This window comes from Notolabrus celidotus, chromosome 17 (assembly GCF_009762535.1).
Source record: "Notolabrus celidotus isolate fNotCel1 chromosome 17, fNotCel1.pri, whole genome shotgun sequence".
In the NCBI taxonomy this organism is placed as follows: domain Eukaryota; kingdom Metazoa; phylum Chordata; class Actinopteri; order Labriformes; family Labridae; genus Notolabrus; species Notolabrus celidotus.
This window is the reverse complement of record NC_048288.1, coordinates 21365380-21392870: the sequence shown is the minus strand read 5'-3', so window position 1 is coordinate 21392870 and position 27491 is coordinate 21365380. Positions and strand designations below refer to the sequence as shown.

General features: G+C 40.7%; 1 protein-coding gene across 1 annotated transcript in view; it reads left to right on the top strand.

Moving 5' to 3' along the window:
* ptprn2 (protein tyrosine phosphatase receptor type N2) overlaps positions 1–27491 on the top strand; it is a 162052-nt gene that overhangs the window by 54370 nt on the left and 80191 nt on the right. Inside the window, exons 9-10 of the mRNA XM_034706778.1 lie at positions 1461–1547; positions 10139–10218. Coding sequence (XP_034562669.1) covers positions 1461–1547; positions 10139–10218 — 167 coding nt within the window. The remainder of the gene's footprint in view (positions 1–1460; positions 1548–10138; positions 10219–27491) is intronic.

Sequence of the window (27491 nt, the reverse complement as noted above, 5' to 3'; positions counted from 1 at the left end):
AGCGGACGCACGCGCAAGAGGGGGAAAGGGAGTGAATGTAGGCGAAGAAAGAAGAAAGATGAAGGAAAGGAAGGGAGAGAAAGGCGCGTCCATATGATACAGCCATTACACCTCATGCAGGTTCCATTTGCACCTTATTGTTTGTCTCATTCCTGGAAAAAAGCAGGTGATTTACCAAGTCTGAAGAGGCAGCTGATCCCTTTTCCCTTGGCATAGCTCTCTGTGTGTTTGTTTGTCCGTCTGCATGTGTGTACGTGTGCTTTACATCCATCCAGACAACCCGTAGCTTTTGCAGTGGGCAATGACCCATTAGTGGAGGTGAATTGTGGCAGCAGCCTCATGGAAAAAAGCATTCAATGGATGAATTGCTTCGTGTATTTTACCTGTTAAAACACTAAAAACAGTATCTGTAAAGGTTTTCAATACCTTCTAAAATCTGGTTTTGGAGATGCACCTTTCTAATACTATAACAATCAGCCTCTCGGGTATCGACTGTTTTCAGGAAGATCATTTGATGATTACAAAATGTTCACATTTCTGATTGAATAATGAGCCATATTTTCACGCAACAACTCAACTATTTGTGTCATGCACACATTCTTTGGTCTCCTGCCTGTTGTCATCAAGAGGAAAAACTAAGATTACTCCATCATAAAATCTTAGCTCTTATAAAACAGTTTGGTTTCAGCAAAATGCCATCAGTATTTACTTTGCACCGCAATGCATGATGGTTTATATTAAAGGGTTAAGGTGCATTTCAACCAAGAGTTCCGAAGTCTTTTACCCCCCTGAACTACTTTTCCCGGAACTAAAAGGTTCCTGTGCCCCCATAGTTGTCTGCGTTTTGACCGCAGGCTGAAGTCTCGGTTAGATCGTGCAAATCAGGCCAGTGACGTATGGAGAAAAAAAATTACATTAAATAAAATTTTGAAATCTTAATAAAAAACTAAACAGGTATACATTCCCAGGAACTCCCCCTGTGTTTCAACAACTGTGTAAACTCCACAAACACCGTTACGTTTAACCAAAAGTCCCAGGACCTTTGAAAAGTACTACCCCCCAAGCAGGGGCTCTTCAAGGGGGAGATTATCTACCCCTGAACTAAATGTAGACCCTGGTTTCTCCGGTCGAAATGCACGTAGTTCAGGGGTAAAGTCCCTAGTTCCTGGGTAAAGTTCCTGCGGTCGAAAAACGCCTTTAGTGACCATTAGTTGTACATTACTGTTCACAATGCATTGAGGGATACAACTAGGGTATAATTATTATCACTCATAATTCACCACCAAATGGCGAATTCCCTTTTAGAGTGCACTATATTGGGGGGGCAGTGTTTTTTTTGGGACACAGCCTGGGTATTCACATGGGTATTAGTGAAGAAACAAAGGTTAGAAATATCTTTAGCATGTATTATGTGGCTTACAAATGTGACACCCAGCTGTCTGTGTGTCTCCCCTCTACAGTTCCCTCACCAATGACCAGGCCTCGGACTTGATGGAGCACCTGGCACAGAGGCTGAACCTCCACGCTGCAGACCTCTCTCAGCTCTCGTAAGTGCAGACGAGCAGACACTAATTTACACCCACATTGTCACAAATAATGCAGTTTAGAGACTTTACATCGCACAAAGGATAATTGGACAAATTTGGAGCAGTTTTGTTCTGTGCCTTTTAGTTTGAAAAAACAGAGTGAAGGTTGTCCAGGACTGTTTGTGTGAAAAAAAAAAGAAAAGGCTGCACCACACTCCCAGAGACTGTAGGCGTTTGTTGTTTTTCTGACCTTTCTGAGTGTTTGACTCCTCGCAGGGAGAGAAATCAGGCCTAATTACCTCCAGACACACACTGATGTCTCCATTGTATTCAAAACACTGCCTCGCCACTATTGTCACTGTACGCCTCGTCAAAAAGAGAGCAGTCAGCCTATCAAACGCCTCAGTTAGAGGAAGAGAGAGACAGAGAAGCAGCAGCAGATCAGGGGCTGGAAGTAGAGAAAGTAGTCCAGCAGGAGGCAGTTAATATATTAATGAGCGGGCGAACTGTCCTTGAACCCAGCCTGGTTTATGCTTGTACCAGAGTTCTGCTGTACACTCAGTGTCAGACCATGTAGGAGGCAGAGGAGATGTGTTCGCCTAAGATCTGACAAGCCTTTCAAGACGCTCCTGCAGGAGAAGTGAAGTCTGGGTGGTTCAGTTACACCCGCAGCATATGAACAAACCAAAGCTAGCTCACTGCAGTCTGGGGCTGCACTGTTACTGTAGATACAGCAGAATCTGGCTCGGATAATACAAACTGAGAGGGAAAACTGTCACACAGAAATCTGGGACTGGTTTTTAACACTGAAAGCAAAATGCAGTGACCTCAAAATAAAAGCTTGGGGAACAGAGACACTCTGATCTTCATCTTTAGAGTCAAGCTTTTGGTTTTGATGATCAGGAACACCAAGATATATGTCATTATACCAGGCCTGTTGAGTTAATCTTTTTATTACACCTGTCATTTCATATCACTCAGAATCAATTACCCACACCCAGACTGATTGATGTTATTGATGAATAGCCAGATAACATTATGGCAATGACAATTATTCACATGAACATCTTGTACTCAGGTTTAAGTCTCTACACTTCTATGCACAAGTACCAAAGGACTAAGTTTTGCAAAATGACACTTTTAGGAATGGTATTTTTCATCTCTTGAAAATGATTGGCACATTTTTCCCATTTTGTTATAGGTTTCAATGAAAGTGGTTAGTAATATTTCAATTTTGGCGTATTGAATCCTAACCATGACAAACCAAATTGTGCCTTAATAATAAGTTCTAATTCTGGGCGGCAGTTTTTGTCTGAATCAAATGACATTTTTCACATCCTACATACACTCAAAATAACTTCAACAATATTCTGAAATGCATGTGTTTGGCATATAAAAAATTAAATCTTTTCATATCCTGATATTGATTTCAACCCTTTCTTATGAGTCCTCCCTGTCTGAGTCATAACTGAGCCAAATCTAAACGCCCAGACAGGATGCAGGTATTTTTAAATTTTAATGTTTCTTGTGCTTCCTGAGACTTACACTATTTCAGATGTCCACTGTGTAGCAAATGCTTAAAAATAAGAGATATGTTCCCTTTCAGCTCCAGAATTTGTCTGAGAATAGATGATTTTAAAGTTTCCTTCAGTATTAAAGTAATCAGTTTCAGGGTGCACTGCAACCAGGGAACACTAGAACCTAATTTTAACCTACTTTCAGTGATGCTAATTCACAAAAGAAGAGGTTGTCTCAGTTTAGTCTGAGGGAGCAGAGCCCTGTCCAAAACCATAAAGAAACTTTGTTTAAGGCATGTGCAAGAAAAGTGATGAACAGGAAGACAAATGAAAACTGTCGACAATAGCCATTTGAAGAAACCTTAGAAAACTGAATAGATTTGTGAGTTTCTATTGAATTTTTTCTTTAGGAAAAAAGGTGTATGTATCTGTGATTGATATCAAGAGACATTAAAAGGGGGATTAAATAAAGGAATACAAATTTGAAAAAAACATGAATATAAGAAATAAAGAAATAAGGAAAGATAGAAAAAAGCAAAAAAGAAGATAAAGAGAAAAAATAACGGGAAATAATCAAGGAAGTGAACATAAAAAAGGGGTAAAGGACAAAACTAAGTAAAAACTAAGAAAGGGAAGAAAAAGAAAAAGAGAGAGTGAGTCTAGAGGGACAAAATTCAACAACAACAAAAAAAAAAAAGCAAGAGAAAACCAAAAAAATGTCACACAAAAAAAAGAAAGAAAGAAAGAAAGAAAGAAAAAAAAGTAATAACTGATATTATGAAAAAAGGGGTTGGAAGAATGCAAAAAAGCTTCTTCAAACAGGCATGGAAACAGGGCGAGTTTTGTCTATTTCCTTTTCATTTCCAATAAATTGAATTGTCTCTTGTAATATATTTTCCTGGTTTTATTTGGTTGAGGCTGTTCCCTGTTCTCAATGCTTGCTTTCTTTTTAGATTATTATGTAGAAGTTTCATTCAACACTTTCTACACAGCGAGAGCATGCAGGTGTATAGATCAGACATTTCCAAGGAACAAGTAGCTGTCAGTTAAATGTAGTGCACTGAAAAGTACAATGGTTCGCTCTCTTGTTGAAGTATGAAGTAGCACAAATGGAAATACTTAAGTACAGCTCTATGTAAATGTTCTTTTTCCTCTGTGCATATATCCATAATCACAGTGCATTAAAGCTGTTTAGGCAGAGTAACAGATGCTTCTAAAGAGGCTTCTGCACAGTTTTACACCTCATATTGATAACAGTGGTCTGTACAGAAGACAAACAGAGAACGTCCCATTTGTCAGGCTTGTTTTACTTTGTTTTCTTTCCCTTTACCAAGTAATGAAAGCACATTTGTATAGAAAAAGCAGAGACATGAACGTGACACGGGGGCCTATTGTGCATCTTGCTGTGTGGCCGCAGCAGGTAAGTGTTTGAAAGCCTGCGTCTGACTATGAGCCGGTTTGTGTATACGAGAGCTGGGTCAGAGCACACCGCCCTTCCTCGCTTCTCTCTGCTTCTCGCTCGCTCTGATGAGCCCTGATAGGAAGAGCGGAGGAGGGATACTCAAATGTGACAACAGGCAGGCGAGGAAGAATTTCAGACAGAAAGTATGAGAAGAGGAGGCTGACGCTTTAGATGTTGTTGAGATTTTCAGACACTGAACACAATTATGTTGGAGTCTACTGCCACAGTAATCAGCACAAGATATTCCCCTTTCAGAAGAAATAGTTTAGTGATGATGATGATGATGATGATGAGCTGGAGGATGATGATATGTTCCTTTTTTACAGATGACGTAAGTGCTTTACTCGTCAGAAACACTAGGGGGAGTGAGATACACACTCACAAATCCATCCTCACACATAGTCTATGCACACACACCCCCTGCCAATATCCCGCCAAACCAGCCTGCGCACACACACACTCATCGTGTCCCAGCAGCAGAGCTAATATGAAGTCCAAGCTTACACATCCGATAATATAGGAGACAGTGTGAAGTCCTCCAGATAACTTATCTGTCTTAACTCCATCTCCCTTCTGCAGTAGTGTTTTTCCCCCTCCTGTGTATTTAAATAGGGTGTGTGTGGCTTGGAAAAAAAACATGTCAGTTTGAGATTTGAGATGCATTGAGATCTCTGCTACGAAACCTTCGGGCAGGGAGAAAGGAGGCAAGGGTAAAGATTGTGGAAATATTGACATTTACGTGAGCAAACAGAGCCCAGGTGAAGGCATTAGAGAAGGACATTTTTCTTTTCAGAGCTGTGTGTGTGTGTTTATGTGTGTGCGATCATGTTCACGAATGCATCAGTGCATGGTTGGGTCCGTCTGTCTGGGAGTATCGGCTCATAGATCGCCCCCGGCAGAGTGAGTGTAGCAGCCTCTGACTGATGGTGAGTGGGTCCAGGTCAGGGCACTGGCAGTCTGATGAATCTCTCTCTCTTACAGTCATACAGTCTACAGGAGGACAATAAAAATGTATATACACTCTGCCGCACTGGACTGTAATAGCTTAGTGATAGAGAGCTGTGGAGAGACGTGGAACAAGTGGACATCTCAACTCACAATGTGTGTTCAAAGTCACTAGTTATATAGAAATAAAGGACCAAGGATTTCTCCCTGTGTATCAGCCTTTAATGTCTCTGCACTGAATCCAGCACATTCAGTACTTCAGAAGACCACAAGTAGTGCTTTTATGTCCCATTTTACATCTGTTTTATTTATGATAGTGACAAAGCATAAGTATCACCAATCTGGCAGATTGATGGTCTATTAAAACACAATAAAGAACACATGCAAGAGCACATCAAGGTTTAACATGGAAGAAAAACATATTGCCACATGCTCATAGAGATGGGCAGTGAAACGTTCTGCACAGGGTTGCACCAGCTATGCGTAGCCTAGTTTGAACTTCTAATTTAGGACAGAGTTTACACTCTACTCACGTTTCAGAGGTTCCACCAGCTGAGTCAGTTCTAATATAAGCACAACTTAAATCTTAAGAGTAAGAGTAAGAGTCCTCTATGAAATATCTGGTGTCATGACACGTCATTTCAAGAGATAGGATGATTAAGTGGAGGGAGAGAGGCAAAGGGTGTTATTGGTTGCGTTGTGTCCGCTATGTTCCCGCCATGATACATTTGATCAATAAAAAAACAGAGGACCGCTAAAATGTACGTATGTTGTATTCAGCCATTTTACCACTTGATCTAACTGTTATTTTACACTAGCTGAATTATCAACTTATCATAATGCTTCATCATATTTGACATACCTTTATGTTGCTGTTAGTCGATGAACGACAGTTAGCAGCAGTTATTTTCAGCCGTTAGCCTGTTAAAAGGCAATCAAGCATGAGAGTTAGTGCTGCAACTAACACCCCATTAAGAAAAGAGCTTTTCACTGATTGAACAAACAGAGGGAAAATATAAGTTCTGTGATATTTTGGAATGAAGATGAGCCTTTTGTGGATCTAAGTTACAGGCTACATATCGGTGTATGCTTTAGCGTGAAGTTTGCACCCTAACTTAAGAAACAACTTGCACAGAGCTGGTGCAACAGGCCACTGCTCTGGAAGGCTATGCCATAGATATGAAGCATGACGTCCATAAAACACATTAATATAGTTAAAATATGAAAATGATTGTTTTTAGAATATATGAGAAAACCATAGACTGTATAAAATATGGACGTAGTATCCGTGACGTCACCCATCTGTTCCTGGGCACTGTTTTGAAGCAAATCGATGGCAGCAGCCATATTGGAAATGCGGAACTCAACTAGGCAGAGTGTGACGTAGTGTGAGTCTCTTAGCCAATGGCTGTGTGTTCCCGACAGGGAGTCACGTCAGTCATGTCCTTATTTGGGCAAAACTCATAATCTTAATATCTTCTGAACCGTCATGTTAGAAAAAAATTCACCCCCCGTACAGTGTGTGCCATTAGAGAGATTAGCGTTGTAGGGCCAAGCCGTTTTTTGAACCAGGCTGTAAACATGTTTATTAATGCTGCAAAGATCGTCTTTTTCCCATTCATATCTATGTGGTTTCCGGTGTTTCTGCAGCCAGCTTCAAGCGGATTTTCGATGTATTGCAGTTTTTATCACTTCCACATTTGCTTCATCGTTTGAGACCGGTGTTTGCCGCTTGGAGAAAACATATTTTCAAAAGTATAACTATCTATAATCACCAAAAAAGAACTGAAAATAACTTTTGGGGATTTTTTTCCCTGAAAGCTACTTTATATTACTAACCCTATTATACATTTATCCTCAATATAACTGACCTTGTTGACATTTAAAATCATTTTTCTGTTTTTTAAATAACAAATCAATTGTTTACACAATGTCATTTCTGTAGTGCACATCATTTATCAGCAGTTTTCATTAATACAAAACAAACGTTTTTAACTACACTCCTACATGGTAGTTCCCTTGGGAGTCCAAAGTAGAGCTTAAAGAGAATGAGTTTCGGAATAAGATTTATAAGTTTGACAAAACAAGCCTCCAAGTAAATGTTAGAATTGGGGTTTTTGTAAATTAACATTTATTCTCTACTAAACTAAAGCTTCTGTAAGGAGTTTTCAACTGGTTTGAATTCAGACTGAAATGGATATCAATGTATATTTCTGACCTGCAAAAGCAAACAAAACCATTAGCAAAAACGTTGACTGTGTATATTTGGTAATTTTTTATACCTGTAACTGCTGCAAGGGGGTAGATGTCAAAAACATTATTATACTTTTGTTGCAGCAGATATTTATGTTGAGTAAAACATCTGACTGTTCAAGGAAAGAAGAATGAGATCTTTTGTCAGACACACATTTGCAAGATAAGATTTATTTGTGTTTTATATATGTATTTTTTGTACAGACGGTGACAACAAATTTCCTTATTAAGGAGAAATGACGATCTATCTATCTATCTATCTATCTATCTATCTATCTATCTATCTATCTATCTATCTATCTATCTATCTATCTATCTATCTGTCTGTCTATCTATCTATCTATTTATCTATCTATCTATCTATCTATCTATCTATCTATAAATGTATAAGATTAGCAAAGGTGTGAGGGTTATAGCTTTGTCCACAGGGGGCACTAAAAACAACACAGACAGAAAATTCCTCATAGGAGCTTTAAAATAGGAAATAAAATGAATCACAAGTTTATAGAGTGATGACATGAAAGTGCTTATTGATATGGATGCTGCTGTTTATGTTTCTTCAGTATGTACATTTTTTTCATGGAATTAGCACTTGAAACTTGAGACGATTAGTTTAATGAAATTGGTGACAGATTCAAATTTTCATTTCTAATTAAGATATTTTTCACAAGTTTGGAGGCAATGAGGCATTTTGGATTGAATAAAACGCCAAACATTAATGAGATACAAACGTTCACAGTGTGGATCTCTGTGCTCAGCTCTGTCACTGTAATAGTCTCACTAAAGTCCTGTTTGGATTTCCTCTGAACTTGTGTATCTCCTGCATCGATCCTTCACTTACTCATGTTGTGTGTTCGTCATCAGTATCTCAGATATAAATGATTTAATTTTGATTCGAGAAAACTTGTGGTAATTGATCTCACTGCTGCATTTCAGCATTCAGATTTATCCTGATTGGCCCATTGGGGAACTACAATTACAGCTGAAAACAAGTGCCATATTTGTTACTGATTGGCCCCAACTGGGTCTTCATCATTTGAGTGGGATGACATGCTTATTGTTGCTTGTTGAAACTTGTTTTGAAAGACAGCCCTCCCCAAGACTGTTAAATCACTATTCACTTGTTTTAAGCTGTCAAAATGTACTTTAATTTGGATTCTAGGAGTAACAGTAGACATGAGTATGATTTTTACTTTACAGATTGCCTCAAAATGCCCATTTTTCCTTACCACTACTGAAAGTTCTTCCAGAGTCTGTTGGGGTTGTTAGATTGTATTTCATGGTCAACCTCAGCAACCTTAAATATTTATTCTGCTCCAAGGGGGAAAGGTCTGCTGCTGACTCCTGAATAGACTGAGGAGAATATAGGCACAGGGAGGAAAGGAAGGGTTAGTGAAGGTAGAGGGAAACAGGGTGCTCAGCTGACGTCTGTTCTTTGGTCTTTGGCCTGAGGATCTATGACGAATCCGACTTCTGGCACTTTGTAGCTTCTCTTTGCAACATCAAACATTGTATCCAATGTGTTCTTAGTTTGATAACTTAATGTTAAGTTAAAAGGATTTCACTCAATCTGGAAATACGCTTTACCCATAGACTGTATAAAATATGAACGTAGTTACCGTGATGTCACCCAGCTGATTCTGAAGCTCTGTTTTGAGGCCAATTGGCGGCGGCAGCCATATTGCTGCTGTCGAGTGATTGTGACATAAAGAGGCGGGCTTTGAGCCTCCTAGCCAACAGCTACAGTGTTCCCGCCTGTCAATCAAGTCAGCTGTGCCTCTCATTGGAAGACTCGTAATCTTAATATCTTAAAAATTGCTGCGTTAGAAAAAAATTCACCCCCTACAGTGTGTGCCGATCGAGAAATGAGCTATCCAGACTACACTCGTCTTTTGTACCAAGCTGTAAACATGTTTATTTCTGCTGTGAAGATCGTCTTTTTTTGAATTGGTGTGTATGTGGTTTCCGGTACTTCCGCTGCCAGCCTCAAGCGGATCCTCGATTAACTGCAGTTTTTAAAACTTCCGCATTGGACTCTTTTTTTTTTTAGACCAGAGGTTGCTACTTGAGTTAAACAAGTTACATTTCATACGCTGAATTAACTAAAATACTTAACCATTAAAACAGTAAGTTGTAGCTTACCATGGGTTAGAGTGCAGGCCTTATGACATTTCTGCCACGTTGTTTGGACTAGTTTCCAGTCACACATGTGGGCAAACCATTAAAAATAGTACAAAATGCCTCTAGAGTAGACTGTTTTAGTAATGAGAAGACTCCATGAGGAACCTTCGCTTCCAAGTCTATATGCTAAGCTAGGCTAAAACAACTTGACTGAATGGTGTGAGATTGGTGTCAATCTTCTCAGCAAAGACAGAAAATACACACATTTCCCAAAATGTTGAACTATTTCTTTTGATGCTGTTTATTTTTTACAGTGTCCTGGGTCCAGCCTTGACTTTCAGAATCAGCCACAACCCCAGGAACGTGTCCACAGCAGATCTGGTGCAAGTCGCAGGTAAGAGCAGTCCATTATTTCCTTTATTTGTTACATCACCTGTCACACATAATACTGCCAACCACCTTCATTGCGATTCATCTCATTTTCACTCTCCAGACCGCTCTGTCACCGTCTGTGCTTCGGTAAATGAGAACACAGATTAGAGTCTCCAGATACAGTAGATAGGCCGCTGTTCATCTTGTTCAGACAAACCCCCGTCCCAAAGAAGATTATCAACAGTGTGTGATGACAGATGACCATCAATTACTGAGATGATGAGTCCAGTGTGCACACTTCTGTCTACACACACATATACACACTCATAAACAGCGTGCGGGACGCTTTATTTGGACTTCTATTATGTCGAACATCCTGACAGGTTGAAACAGGTCTGAGCCAGCCAATCACTGAGTGTGTATAGCACAGTGTGAGTGTGTGTATGTGTGTGTATGTATGCACTTGTTTGATGTAGACTGATGGAGAGCTGTCACCCAGAGAAAGGAGGGTTGTCAGTATGCACTGCCTCTGCTCCCCTGTTCATTGTCTGCACTCCGATCTGCCCTGCGTTGGTGTCGGCGTCTGTGTGTGTATCTGTGTGTATGTGTGTGTGTCTTTGTCCTTGCTTTGGTCGGAAATGACTTTGAGAAGCACAGCAATACTCCCAACAGTCAATATCATCCAATATCACCCCTCTGGAATCAACATGGTGGTGTTGTTATTGGCTGAAATGTGTTGCTGCTTCATTTTTTTTTCTTTGCGAGGTGACATTTTTTGGCACCGGCTCCTTTCCTATTAGTGATTTGCTGGATGACGGCTGATGATACAGATTTACCGCAAGAAAGGTTAGGCTGAGGTTTGAGCTTTGGTTCAGTGGTTTAGAGTGTTGGATTACAGTTTGTATCTCTCACCGTCATCCCACTTTTTCAATGTTTGTTCAACAAAATGAGCAAATATAGCAGACACTGTAGATTAACCTACACGCATGAGTTGTAATAATTATACTGTAACAAAATATGCTTTCTTTCCCACTTCCTTATCCATCCCTCTTCCCCTCCTTCATCCCTTCCGCTCTTGTGTGGCTGACTTTGATGAGGCGGCGTGCGGTGAGAGCTAATGACAGGCGTGAGCGCGGCTGAAATGTCACACCAAATGTTAAGTCAACATGATCATCAGCCTGACCCGTGTTGATGAATTATGAATACAGCCCACCTGAATAGTGATTTGTTAAAGGGGACAGAAGGAGCCTGTCAAACTGCTGATGTATTTGGAGGCATTGTATTCAAACCCAATGCAAATTTTTGAAAGTCAGAGCAGTGTTTTTAAAACTACATGAGCTTCCGTTGACCTGAGATCAACTCTCGTTATAGCTTCATCTCCAGTGCAGCCCTCCCACCATTCTGCCACCCACAATTTCCACCACAGAGTGAAGTGGAGTGAACTTCCCACTCTCCTCCTGAAACAAAAACAGCGTGAAGTAAATGCAGAAACTCTCCTTTAGTAAAGGCTCATGGAAAAATCAGTTGGCCAATGTTAGGCCGATATTTGACCCTTCTTCACAATATATGTTTTCCAAAATGGGTAGATATGAAATATTTGCACATATCATATAATCCAAAAATAATGCTTGGGATGTTTAGAAAAGTAGAACGCATTATAATCAGTTATTGATGCATTGTATTGTAAGATATATGATTGAGAGATGGGTTAAAGAAGCCCCTTGATTTGAGCACCATTGTGTTGTTATATGGGTGCTACAACGGTGCAGATCCAGTCATTGGATCCAATCCCTCAGTAGCTCATATTGGTTGTCTGGGAGTGTGTCCACACCTAAAAGTAGCCTCAGTATCACAATCTCTTTTATCTGTAAGTGTCTACCTTCTTGCATTTAGACCAAGCAGCAACCTCCGGTCTAAAAATATGAGTCCAATGTGGAAGTGCTAAAAACTGTAGTTCATCGAGGATCTGCTTGAGTCTGGCTCCGGAAGTACCGGAAACTACATACACACCAATTAAAAAAAGACGATCTTTACAGCAGAAATAAACATGTTTACAGCCTGGTGCAAAAGACCAGTGTAGTCTGGATAGCTCATTTGTTGATCAGCACACACTGTAGGGGGGTGATTTTTTTTCTAACACAGCAATTTCGAAGATATTGAGATTACAAGTCTTCCAATGAGAGGCCCAGCTGACTTGATTGACAGGCGGGAACACTGTAGCTGTTGGCTAGGAGGCTCAAAGCCCGCCTCTTTACGTCACACTCGCTCAACAGCAGCTTCAGAAACAGATGGGTGACGTCACGGATACTACGTCCATATTTTATACAGTCTATGGTTTAGACCTGGGATGAGCATGTTTATCACCCTCACTAGGCTGCACTAGAATTAAACAAACTATCAACATTTTTATGATTGCAGGCCTAACATCATGTTGTGTTAAAGTTGTAGTGCAGCCATCCACCACTAACTGGAGCTGAAGATGGTTAATGGTTATTGCCTTAACACTATGAAGCTCTACTACTGGGATGCAAACAAGCACAAATGACAGATGGCATCCCCGAGAGTGGGGTGGTTTGTCAGTATTGTAGAACCCAGGCTGGTGGTGCTAACTCTGCTATTGTTAGGCACACTGGACAAACCAATTTAACATTGGTTGCCTACAGACTCTGTGATCTTGTGTTTAGCCATATTAAATAGTCTGTAGTCTGTGTTTTCTTACCTTCAGGGAAGTCGGTGAGTCTGAAATACGTCACTTCAGGACATCCCCATTTGAACTCCTTTATTTTGGAACATTCCAGCCCCAAATTTCCATGAACGACATTTGAAGTCAAGATGATACCACGCTGGATAAATCGATTTCAAAGTGGTTATCAGGTTATGCAGCGGTAGCTTGCTTTGAGAAATCTAAAAAATCTAACTGACACCCACACACAGAGGCCACCTGGGTAATCCTGGCTGACCACTGCCTTGTGTGACTGTGCATAATGACGTAGCCTCTTAATAAACTCATCAAAACCCCTGCTGGATTCTGCTCTCAACCTGCTGCTGTGAGGCTGCACAGCAGGCTTTATAGCATTCATTACGCTTAAACACCAAGAAGCTAAAATGCCGTGGAATATTAGGCAAACATTGTATTCTAAATAGATGATTACTAACCATTAAGTGAGTCATAACTAAGATTATTAATCTGTGAGGAATCTTGTAAGGGGCGATGCTGCAACGTTCTTCTCTAAGAGGCGAAAAAGGCAGATAAAAGACACAGGCGACAGACTTTTATCAGCCTTTTTAACACTGACATTCAAACTCAAATGATTCCACAGATTACCGTACAGTGTGAGAGGACTCCAATATTCAGGAGCTACAACCAACAAAAGCAAGTTTCTCTTTTGTTCAGAGGATCAATCATCAATCTCAGCTCAGGGGACTTTATATTGCTATTAGTCATGTTGGGCTGCAGTGGCTCTATAATGTAGGTAGCTGCCTGATCATGCCTGGCTGTAAATGTAATCACTGGAATCTGAACTCGATGTGAAACCAGTGTGTGATCAGAGCTTTTGGAGGGCTTGGTCTGAAGCTGAGCAGAAGTGTCCTGAGTTACTTGTGGGCCATCCAGTGAAGGTTTGGCTAAAACAAATAAGAAGGGAAAGTGAAATAAACATGTGAAATAGTACCTTGATTGTTAAGTACATAAAAAGCCAGAGTTAAGCGTTGCTCCAAGTTCAGAGAAGATGTCTACATAGTCAGGAGTAAAAGCATGGGTTATGATGGATAGATATACATGTATTGTGACATTTCAGCCTCAATAAAAACAAAATGGGCAGTATTCACACTTGCACAGACTCTTAAAATCTTCCAGGTGGGCTGCATGTGTGAATACAACCAGCTGTTGTTGTTGAAGTTTTCACCCATATTTTTTCCAAAATGTTTCCTCCCACCCCCCTAGTAGAATTTGTACACAAAGTCTGGGTGAGCTGATGCTAGACTCAGCAGGAAATAATAGGGAAAATTCCCCATGAGTGAGCAGGCAGGGTGATGATGACAGCTAAATCATGTGACTAGTGTGAGCCGAAAAGACTGACACGTAACGGTGCGAGAACAGCAAAGATGTCTGCAGAACCGTTCAGTTTAAGCATAGCATTGAAATTTATGCAAAAACTAGTCTCTTTCGTCAGGTCCAGCCTCCCTCAGACCAATCTAACTCCCTAGACCACCACCCCATTGGTTTGACAGGGAAGACTTCACACTGTGAGGGGCGTGTGTGGAAATTTCCGGGGGGGCAGATCTACGCATTTCCAGGAAACTTCTAGAAAATTCCAGGAGCTCTAAATATTCGGGAGTGCTTTTTAGAAAGAGGCTAAAGTTTGATGACATAGTGAAAGGGCATTGGTCTTCCCTTGTGGTTGGGCAATGATTGCTTGATTTTTGGTGTGAATCCAGTCTTCATTTTCACGGGCGATTGTCATCATCACCAATCCTGTCTGTACTCTATTGCCAGTACTTTGTAAAATGATCTTCATCAACCTAAACCTTGAAGTCACTGAAGCACCAATTGTGCAGCATTTAAGTTGAACTAATGTTTGAAAGGATTGAGCAAAAGTACTGAAACACATACTGAAAGAGTGTGTTCACGATATATTAAAGATTCACTGCATGTTACCTTGACTGTACTCTGCAGGGTCTTAGGGCGGCTACTATAGCTGTGCTGCATTCTGCTGTCCATCTATCTGCCCATCACTTCTATTTGATGTGTTCAATGAACAGAGAATAGACAAAGAGACTCAGCTGAAAGGCATGGACAGTATAGAAGAGATTTGATAACTCATTGAAAAGCATCTTTTGGGCAGCAGGTTCTTAGCGGCTGTGTGGTGAAAGGCCTGCTGGGAGGTCTGACTGTATTAGTGGAGGTAGAGGCTCTTGTGTTCTGCTCAACTGGAAAACCGCAGGACAAAGACCGGCACTGCCTAATCCCTGCTCGGCTGCAAAACAAAAGAGAAAGCTGCTGCTTTATCAAAACTACAAGGCATTCTGTGTGTCCGTGTTTGTGCGGATGTGTGTGTGAATGTTTGTGCGTGTGATATTTTTTTTTTCCTTTTTTTATGCAGCTGTGTTCATGCTGTGCCAAGAAAATGATTTATTCAATATTTGATGAAGTGGCAGCCAAGCTGTTAAAACCAATGTTGAAATGTGTTGTTTAGAACTGCGCTTCTTTTTTTGCCTTCTCGCTTCCTGCTCAATCTCGATGTGATTTCTGAACATGTAAACCACCTTCAGCTGAGGGAAATTGGATCTGCCGGAGCTGCTTTTGCTCACTTTAAAGTCACATTTTGGATCTGATGATGGATTTGATCCACTGTTACATGTTTTTGAGCTGGTGGATTTACGCGTAGGTAGAGTGTTGGTGCCTTGTGAAATGTCTCTAATTAAATTCTGGCATTTTCGTTTTTTAAACTGATGATATAGACGTGTTTTTGATGGATCATCTTCTGAATTGGTGACACCTTTGTGAGACAATAACACCTTCATTTTGAGCTTCATAATGCTTTTTTTTTGTTTTTTATATAACAGTCATGTCCAATTACTTCTTAAACAAACCTTTAAGAAGAAAAAAAGATTTGTTAAGAAAATCAGAAGTTAGAAGTGGCCTGAAATTTACTTTTAAATGTCAGAACTGTAAAGCCTGAAGATTAACAGTATGAACCATACATTTCTTCAACCCCTAGAAAAGGTCAGCATTTTTTTGTACTTTTTTTAAGAAGTTTGACTCCTAAATCCCCTCTGCTTTAAAAGCTTGGGTTAAAACTTTTTTTGATAAGTGCATGCCTGTGCTTCATACTCCTGACCAACAAATGGGCAAAACAACCAACTTGAAAAATAATGATCTTACGTGAAACTTGCAAATGACCTGACATTAGCTCCATATGGCTGCATCAACAGCTTAAGAGTTTATGTCCGATAGGAAGAAATGCCCACATTTGAAATAATTTGTAAGTACTTTTTTCAACATTAGTAGTTGTCATAAATGAGTAAAGGGCCAGATTGAGGTCTTTAAACATCCTGAACTGGCCCACATGCTGCATAATGAACAGGTCTGATATATAATGCTATAATGATCAAGTTTATGCCTGTTGACTCAGCCACTATCTACCAACTGTGGTCAGGGATGACCGGGCCAAACGCCACTCTGAGTGGCTGTATATGTGTGTGTGTGTGTTAAAAGGGGGCTAAAGGTGGTGGGTGGGAGCCGGGTGAGGACACTCCTTTTGTCTCAGCTGTCACGGCTGGGCGACCCCGGAGCCCCTCGGAGGCCCCAAAGGCCCCAGAGGCCAGGCCTTAGCAATAAGTCCTCGGGCCCCCAGGCCGTGAGAACCCCGGCCCTGGTCAATGAGCGCTGGGAGCCTGGGGACCCTGGGAGCAACGGGCTGGGCCATCTGGAGCAGAGAGCAGAGACCCTGACACATGGCTGTCACTCGATGGAGACACGCAGAGACGTGGACACAGACAATGTCGGCCACATCGTGTTTCTGCGTATGCTTCTGTCTGTCTGCCTCTCACACACGCACACATTCAGATTTGTGTAAGTGACAGCAGAAAGGAGATCAGGGGTGAGTGAGAGGGGCAACTTTGATTAGAAATGTCCTTTGTATTTTGAAGGGAGGGCAGTGGTGAGGTTTACAACAAGCAGCAACATCAGGTGTTGACAAATGAAGCCATTCTTCATCCTTGAGGGTCCACTAGAGGCTGGCTCCAAAAGCCAAAGAATCCTCTACCACCCATGTAAAAATGCCAATTTCTACAGCAGAAATAAACATGTTTACAGCCTGGTACAAAAACGGATAGCTCATTTATTTTTCCATTAAAACTCTGCGTGGTTAACTCTAAATTTGCATAATTTGGGGCTTGGTCCAGCTGACTGAAAGGAAGCCACATTGTAGCTGTGTGCCAGGAGGCTTGAGGCCTGCCGCAGCTCCTCCTCTTGACCTGTTTCTTGATCGATGAATGGCTAGGTAGAGATCGCATTTCCAGTATAGCAACTGATATAATTTGGCTTCAACAATATCGCTTCAGAAACCAGTAGGTGATGTCACTGAGACTACGTAGACTGTAATTTGCACCCAAATACTGAGCACATTTTTTACCAAATGTGCAGAAAATTGATGCAGAAAATGTGATTGGTTTTCTTCTGTTTCACTGATCTTAGGAGTTTGGTGTGTCTCACACAGCTGGTGGTGGTCATTCTTCAGCCTGGTGTCATTAAACAGCTGAAAGCAGAAATGCCCAAGACTATGACAAGTTACACCCACAAAACCTAAAGCATAAAAAACCTTTATCATTTATTAATAACATTAGTGAAAGCATGTTTTGGTTTCCTCATCCTCACATTCTGCAATCTAGTTGTTTAATCTGCATCATTTTATGTTCTCTACCTCAGACATTTATGTTCTCAGTTTAATGTACGTCACTGAATCTGTTTCCAATGCACTTTGCTGCATTCTGTTTTATCAATACACGCATTTACCCATAAGCCACAGGAAGGTCTGCCTTAAAGCAAGGCTTTTCAACATCGTGGGCAGGTGTGAAGTGTGCACTTTGTGCATTGTATTATTCATAAAGAGAACAGATTCAGCCAAAGAGCTAGGGGTGTAAGAAAATATCAATCCACCTGAGTATCAGGATATTCTGTTTCGTGGTATTGTACCAATTTCAGAAACACAGTATACATTTTTGTTTTATGATTTACACAATCAATTTTTTTTCCTTTACAGATAAGGAAAGATGCTTTTGTATTTGCTCAGACTTTTTAATCCAACAGGCAGTCAAGATGCAGAATTCTCTCCCTGTTTTGCCCCTCTTCCCATAGTACCCCCTTCACAGACTTAACCCGGTCACTGACCCCCCCCCCAAATCAACGCTGAGGCCTATCATCCTCGGGACTGAAACACACACACTCACTTTGATTTTAAATTGCACTATAGCAAAGTTTTTGCACTTTTTTAAACTGTATTTCATTATTTTTATAAGCTTACTTCTTATCTTTTTCTAGCTTTCCTATGTTTATCTGTAGTTGTCGTTGCTAGGGTCTGAGAGAGAACCATAATATCAAATCCTCTGTATTGTCTGGTGCATACTGCAGTTTTTTGACAATAAAGAAGACTTTGAACTTTGAACTTTGAAGAACAAACACAGTTTCCACAGTTCGGACATGATTAAACAATTTTCCCTTTTTAACCCAGATATGCTGTAAATGGTGGTGTGTATTTATACTTTTACAAGTTTCCATACATGTTATGTAAAGATTTTAATTATTCACCATGCACACAATATTCAGCTCGATATTGAACATAATCTCTGTATCGTGATATGTATCGTATTGCTGGATCGTACCAAAGTGGCAACCTCCGGTCTAAAAATATGAGTCCAATGCGGAAGTGTTAAAAACTGTAGTTCATCGAGGATCCGCTTGAGGCTGGCTCCGGAAGTACCAGAAGTCACATACAGATGAATGGGGAAAAGACGATCTTTACAGCAGAAATAAACATGTTTACAGCCTGGTACAAAAGACGAGTGTAGTCTGGATTGCTCATTTCTCGATGGGCACACACTGTACGGGGGGTGATGTTTTTCTAACACGCCAATATCGAAGATATTTAGATTATGAGTCTTCCAATGAGAGACACAGCTGACTGCGTGAACACTGCAGTTGTTGGCTAGGAGGCTCAAACTCCGCCTCTTTACGTCACACTGGCTCCACAGAAGCAATATGGCTGCCGCCGCCGACTGGTCTCAGAACAGCTCGTCAGAAACAGATGAGTGACGTCACGGATACTACATCCATATTTTATACAGTCTATGATCGTACCATTATACACTCAAACTGAATACAACTGCCTTCCTTTTGTCTTACTCCATATGTCCCTGTCTGTAAGTCTGATTCTGTTAGTTTATTCTCTCTTGTATAATAAAAACTGATCTTCTTGTAAACACACACACATCCTCCGTTACACACACACACACACACACACACACACACACACACACACACACACACACACACACACACACACACACACACACACACACACACACACACCCTTTGTAGACACCTCAAAGGTGAAAACACGTTAGCCGTGGCTGCGTAATGGCACTAGCTACCGCCTGAGTGGTGAGTGCTAGTCTTTTCCAGCTGAGCAGATTAGCATAGATCTCCCACGCAGACAGAGTTGACCTTCACTCTGGCAAACACTTGTCAAAATGCCAACGATAATTACCTGCTCTCTCTGCAAACAGCACAATGGTTTATCCACCTGCATCTCAGGCGTGGAGGACGGATCTGTAGCAGTGTAGCCGCCTGTTTATCGAAACATATGCTGTTTGTAAAGGTAATATAAGCGGCGAGGATGCCTATGTGGCGCAGGTGTGTGTGGCTGGTTTCTTTGCTTGATATTGTAATATTTACCATTTGGAAGTCAGCAAGCCACCAGAGGCTAAAGAAATAAGTGTGAATTACATTTTCCGAAATGTAGCCACTGCTTTTCGAAACACTCATGCCCAGACACTGTTCGTACAAAAAAACAAATTAGATTTGTGTGTGTGGGTTGGCACCATCAAACGTGGAAGAATCCCTCCTTTTTTGGATGTAGTTTTTGCGTGTGTGTCGGATGCATGATTGTCTGTGTTCATGCCTTAACATCTGTATCAATGAGCGTAGAGGTCAGAAAACAACCTCCCCCCTTCTCTCTCTCTCTCTCTCTCTCTCTCTCTCTCTCTCTCTCTCTCTCTCTCTCTCTCTCTCTCTCTCTCTCTCGCTCCTCATCACTGACTGCCCTCTCTGCTTGAGTGCTCGAATGTGCTCAGTTCGGTGATCAAAGTCTTCCTCGGTCTCTTCTCCTCCATCGCCCCTGGCTTTCTGTGTGTGTGTGTGTGTGTGTGTGTGTGTGTGTTTGTGTGTGTGTGTGTGTGTGTGTGTGTGTGTGTGTGTGTGTGTGTGTGTGTGTGTGTGTGTGTGTGTGTGTGTGTGTGTGTGTGTGCGCGCGTGTGTGAGAAAGAGTTTGAGAAACTGAGAAACTCTGTGTGTCATCCAGCTACATGCCCCGCTCTGCGTCGTCTAAACCGTCAGTCTCACTATCTTCTTTCGGTCTCTGTAGTACGCTGCCAGGCTCCCCTTGCATCATCTTTGCATCTGCTAGAGGGCACACACTCTTCTGCACACACTCATATACCTGCGATGATGCATATTGGATATGACACATCTCACATTTCTGTCGTCTTTAACATTTATGCATTGTTGATCTCACTAACTTCCCCTCTCTGCTGCACAAAGTAAACCCGACTTCATGCACTACACACATGCCGTGCGTTTGTGAGTGCGCGCGTGTGTGTGTTTGTGTGTTTTCTTGCTGCAGGATGCTAGATAACCAGAGTTTTATGAGTCACTGTAAACTGCTAAACATCTCGCTCTTTTTTGTTGGAAACTTTTCCTCTCCAGCAGGGTGTCAGATGTCTTTAAAATTCAAGGTCAGGATCCTTTTCTTTGTCTCCCTTAGTGCCTCCAGGAAGAGAAAATATCTCAAATTGCCAAAGACAGCTATTAAAAAAGGCTCAAATAGGGCATTCTGTCTGCTAGAAATCAGTCTGAAACATCTTTTTATTGTCCTTGTCCGTGACTCTTTGTGAAAGGTGTCATGTAGAAACGTTTGCTTTTGTCCCTGAGAGCCCAGAACGTTCCAAGCGATGAATCGAGCTGTGTCTTACACTCGCCTTTATCCTGTTTATCCTGCTTATTCTTTTCAGCAGCGCTCTGTCTCCATGCTCCCCTGCTCTTCCTTATTCCTTCCTCCTCTCCTTCAGTATTATCCCTGCACCTCTGCGGTGTAGGGTCAGGGCTGCACTGCTCCTGTAAACATATTTACTGAGTCAACATTGCTGTTGCAGAGCAGCTGAAGACAGTAACAGGTGCCTGTCAACAGCCGGCCCGATCTCCAGTGCATTAAAGGATCTTTGCTGTAGACGAGGATTAGTGTCGCCTGGCATTGTTTGTTTGCTAATTCCATCTCCAAGGTATTTGTTGAAAATAGGCATGAATAATTGAAAGCGATTTCTAGTGGACGAAACGAAGCCATCAGCGAACGGAGGGAGATTAATGAGTAGGGGGTGAAACACGATGCAAATTGGAACAACGGAGCAACCTTTTCACAGACACCCAGAGAGGCCCTGATTTCGTAAACAAACATTGTATATGCATTGTTTCTTCGGAGAAAAAGAGCATTGAAATGAGAAGGACAGGGATAAAGAAAGGAGTACAGCAATATGTTTAAATGTGAAGTGTGTCAAAGCATGATGCCGTGGTATTAAGATGTTTTCTCAATTTTTCAATACTGAGTGGTTTGAATTGAATCAACATTTTGTCAGTCCTCCAAATGTGTTTTTTGATATAAATCCAACTTCCTGACAAGGTCATGAATACTGATAATACTGCTGTCTAAACTCCAAGTCTTAATCCTTGAACAGAACGTTGCATCTGTAAGTGTTTGTGCCTGCTGTTGAAGGGAAAAAAGAAGACAGTTTTACTTCTCAAAGTTTTCAACCATCAGAATTCTGCATGTTGTCAGTCCATATATATATCAGGGTAGACTTAACTATCACTCAATCAAGACTTTGTCCCCATTATAACAAAAAACATAATTTGGTCACAGTACTTGTTTCTTTTTTTGACACTTTTTAAAAGTGTGGATTTACTGTATTTTATAGTCTTGTAGTTTTAAAAAGATCCAGTGAGTTTGTAATGATAATAATAATAAATTGATAATAATGCTTTATTTATATAGCAATTTTCAATACAGGTAACAAAGTGCTTCACATTGGGCAATAAAAACAAGAAGAAGTGCAAAGCAAAATGGAGCGATAAAAAAATAAAATGAAATAAAAACTAAAAAGCATGCAAGCTTATAAAACAGACCTTTAAAACAGAGTTAAAATTAAATAAAATCACACAATAAAAGCTTTTCTGTAAAAATGTGTAATATGCTATCTCTGTAGCAATAGAGCAATATTCTATTGAAGGATTAAATATGTTATTCCTTAAATTTAAGTAGCATCACAATATGTTTTTTTGGCCATCTGTGACTCCTCCAGATTTTCTATTCTGCGGTAGCTATCACTGTATGATCCATTTTACCTATGTTGTTTTTTTTGGTTTGTTTTGTCACTCACAAAATCACCACAAGGGGCACTTCAGGTAAACGGGCAGGTAAATGCTACAAAAGTAACGCAACAATAACCTCAGATTGGACATTGGACTCTTTTAGAAGCGTGTCAAAAAACCCTCACTCCCGTACCCAGACAGTGACTACAATCAGGTCAGAATAGTCACTACAATCACTCTTCTATATTTGCCATGAAAGCAACATTACAAATAGGCTGGGCTGCTGGAGTATGTGAAAGTTTAACCAGTTTTATCACCAGTTTAGCACAGAGTAGAATATCTGTACTGCTATTGGATGGTTTTCTATTCATATTCCATACACTTCCATACCTTCTCTTTTCCTCTTTCTCCACGTGCCTACGTGGAAGGGCAAAGCCTGATGTGGGGAGAGCACACCTCCCCTCTCTTTCATGTGAGTACATGAAAAGACAAGGTAGGGAGAGCAGTAGCAAAGACTCCCAGGGATACAGAACAGAGCAGGCATCAGTGACCATACATATGATACTGGTAAATTGAGACACAGTAGGCAGGCTACAGCAGTTTAAATAGAACGCCTGTTTTGCTATTTGCCAATTGGATGTGTAGATCAGCTGAGCTGTCTGCTGATAGGGGCTGGAGTTATAAGGCAAGGCAAGGCAGCTTTATTTGTATAGCGCATTTCATACACGAGGGCAACTCGATGTGCTTTACATTAAAACATTAAACGCATTGGAAACATTCAGACAGTCATAAAAGAACAAAATTAAAATGACAAATATAATTAAACAGAAAAGAAAAGGAAGCATGGACTGTATAAATAATGGACGTAGTATTCGTGACGTCACCCATCTGTTCCTGAGCGCTGCTTTGAAGCCAATCGACGGCGGCAGCTATATTGGAAATGCGGAACTCAACCAGGGTAGAGTGTGACGTAAAGGGGCGGAGTTTGAGCCTCCTAGCCAACAGCAATGTGTTCCCGTCCGGGAGTCAAGTCAGTCATGTCCTTATTTGGGCAAAAACTTGTAATCTTAATATCTTCTGAACCATTGCATTAGAAAAAAAATCCCCCCCCTCAGTGTGTGCCGATAGAGAAATTAGCTACGTAGAGCCAAGCCGTTTTTTGAACCAGTCTGTAAACATGTTTATTAATGCTGCAAAGATCGTCTTTTTTGAATTGGTGTCTATGTGGTTTCCAGTGTTTCTGCAGCAAGCCTCAAGCAGATTCTCCATGAATTGCAGTTTATAACACTTCCGCATGGGCTTCATAGTTTGAGACCCGAGGTTGCCGCTTGCTTATAAGCAGCTGAAGTACTGTGGGCGGAGCTTGACTTTGAAGCCTGCCTGAACTAGCTTCAGTATAATTGATAGTCACTGGGGTCTTTTGGAAGTTATTATGTTGAACATGTTAGTAACAAGGCCACTTCATGTCAGCCCATTAACGATGACTGTGTCTGAGAACCATCATGTGTTTAATGGCAGTTGAGCATCTGTCTCATACCTAAAGATTCTGACCAACTGAATTTACATTAAAACATTTCTCACACACAAAACTGCATCCTTTGAGTTTTGGAAAAAAACTACATACTCAGTGTGACACCATACTTTATCAAAAGTCTGATAGTTAGAAAATCAGGGCACAGACAATATGATTGTAAGAATGATTCTTATAGCATTTAGCTTAAAGCATTGCTGTTGCTGAGAACAGCCTGTAAGTTTCCTGTGATTGTTGTAGAAATTTAATAAGCATGTTGATTTTCAGGAGTTTCTCTTCCTTGGCACAGATACTGAGTGCGCATGAAGAACAGATGAATGTGTTATTTGTATATTTGTTTGTCACAAACCGTTCCGCTTTGCAGGGACTCGTCATTCCTCGACTATTTTTTTTTTCATATAGTTGATCATATCTGGATTTGAGCCAAAGTGTTGTTATTTTGATCCAAGTAAAGACTTTGCTATGATCTAATATCCAGCTGAGACACGCAGGCTGGCTGACAACAACACATTTACTCACACATGGTGGTGAACTTAATAACACAATGGCTCACTGGCTTCATGTTTTATACACTGACAAACGACACATTGTGCCACAAAGTTATAATGATGATTAGCTCTCTCTGAGACAGTCACACATCAGAGTTTTCTCTATGTTTTAACAGAATGTGGTGGAGAAAAAAAAAGATATTACTACAAGAATATGTCTTTAGACATGTATCTGCTGCCATATTCTGGATACATGTGTTGTGTATTCCTGTAGCACGTTATGTGACCATATAGATGGTGAATGCTTGTCCAGTGCTGAGGGTTTAAGCACCACGTCGAGCAGAAAATCCAACCTCCTCTTTGGCTCCACTCTCTTGTTCCCTTTTTTGCTTCATCTCGACCCCTCCACTCATCGCTTTATTCCCCCTGTCCCTTCATCTTCGTGCCTGCTTCCACAGTGAACGCCGCGCTGATGGCCCTCATGTCGAGAACAGCGGGTACTTGTGCATCATGTTTGTTGAATGCACAGTGGTTTGTACACTCGATGGGTGCTACTTTATGAGGCAGCAGAGACAAACAGCTATGTAAATGAGCCTCTTCCCATTTCCTGCTATGAGTCACAATTCAATAGAAGAAAATCATAATGAAGATTTGGCTTTAAAATTAGTGAGAAGAAAACTTTTTGTCTACATGCATTTAGTTGTGCCAGGATTCCTACTCGACTTGATTTATAATGGCATGTTTTGTCTGTTTGTAATTTGAGTTGTTTGTTTGTCTTTTCTTCTTATATGTGTGGGAGTAACATCCATCTGAAGGACATTACTTTTTATTGCCAAAGACTTTTGCAGCAGTCTTTTTTTTTTAAATGTATATTTTTCCTGACACAATAAAAAGTCATCTGAGTATAATTCTCATCCAATAATTTAACTTCATATCATTTTCAATGTCCCACTTTATGCAGCACTAAAACCCTGAAGCAGAAGACTGAAGATAATACTATCTGGTTTGAAACAACCAAAGATCCTCAACACCTACAGACACCACTTAAAGCTCCTGTGAGGAACTTGATTTTGGCGCCCCCTGTGGACAAAGCAGTACTTATGTCTTTGCTAATTTTGTTCTGTTTATGTGTAGTTTGTGTCTTCTTCTACAAAGTTTATTTTGCTTTCTGTTAACAGTGGAATATTGTGTTCACAGGGCGCAGTTGGCCTAGCAGTTTAGATGCGTGCCCCATATACAGAGGCTGTAGTCATTTACCACAGATTGCCTGGGTTTGACTCCCGGCCTCAACCATTTGCTGCATGTTTTGTCCAGCTCTCTGCTCCACCCTTTTCCTGTCTCTTTTCAGCTGTCCTATCAAATAAAGGCAAATTCTTCAAAAAAAATATAGCTTTAAACACTGTGAATGTTTGGCTTTTTCTACAGCCGGGCGTTGTAAATTACAATATAGAAGATGTTAATCTTGTTGTTGGCGGTCTTGTTTGCTTTTGTTGGTCATACAGAGGTATCAATGTGAATTACAGTCTTTTTCCTGACCAGTCAAAAACTCCTCACAGGAGCTTTAACATCCAAAACAACCCAGAATCTACCAGGTGGTAAAGACATCCAGAATAATCTTTAAGCTTTTAGTTAGTTTTAAACCTGTTATTACACAGACTGACATCAATACTGACTCCTCTATATGATGTAAAAAAAGCAAAATAGACCACCAGTGACAAGATTAATAGTTTCGGTGCAGCTGTTTTAGTGCCTACTGGTGTCGCAGACTGCTGCTGTTGGATAAATGTCACAGGAAGTGTGTGACTGTTCGCTGCTCGAATAGCCTTTGTTACCATTTCCCTCAGCAAAGATTCATAGTAAGTGATAAAACTGACTGTCAAAAGACAGCAGGAGGAGATTTGTCATTAGAAAATCCTTTTTACACATGTGCAGGACAAGATGAGCAAAGAGATGAGGCACTCATTTGTCCACAGTGGGTGTCAAAATCGACACAAGGGTTCCTCACAGGAGCTTTAAATAAATGTCTGTTAAGTCACAATATTTGTTGAACTTGTGGCTCACACATAGAAAAGCCCTTTATTTGAAACACTATTTTGTATTACAAACTTAGTGTCAAGTGGAAATTCCCATGAGAAATCGAAAGCAGCATCCATCACCCAGCAGTGATTGGTTTGCCTGAGAGAAGGAGAGGTGTAGAGTTAGTCCAGTCTCTGCTGAGTTGGGCATTTAAGTGGACTGTGGCCAAATTCATTAAAACGGGTGAATCACTTCAAAAATGTAACTCCAGCTAATCCAAGCAAATGAAACCAATTTTGATGTTTAGATAACCAGTCGACACCAACACCCTAGATGCTTTTTGGATATCACTTATGCATGTTTTCACCTTAAGAGTCCAACAAAACTGAGACTGCTACTTTAACAAAGCTGCAGATGAGTTACAGTACTTTGTGTGGCTGGACAAGACACCCTGAAGATAATCCCATATTAGTAACGACAAATAGATGAGCTCAAATTCTATTTATCAGTTAATCTGCCTATTGTTTTCTTAGATTATCACTAACTCATGTTTTTGTAAATGTTGAAACTTAGTAAAGAATAATCCAATCACAAACTTTCTTGCGTATTTTCAAATTATACAAAGAGATTAGAGAAATCCTGCTGGCCAAAAAATGACTCCTATTATTCATCCATTATCCCCATCATTTAAATGATTTTGTCCCCTCAATGATTAATTGACTCACTGTGTCGGCCTTACACAACACTGTCTGTCTAACTTAACTTTGTTTGCATCACAGCGTCTCTCAGTCTGCTCTTAGCTCGCTTTGAAAAAGTCCAGACTAATCTACAGTTGGAAAAACTCTCAACATTGATGATAATATATTTTCTGAATACATATGTAGTGTTTGTGTTTGAATATGAGCGTTAATGGACTAACAAAAGCGCCTGTGTGTATCAAAGAGGCAGCAGATGACTCTTTAAGTGCTTGAAGCTACAAAGAGTTGTTACACAACCAAAATAAAGAGAGGTGGCCATATATGCTGCGCAACATAACCTCTCCAGGTGTGTGTGTGTGTGTGTTTTTACACTATACCACTATCTGTGCTCATAAGCATGTGTTTGTATGTGCGTGTGTTTTT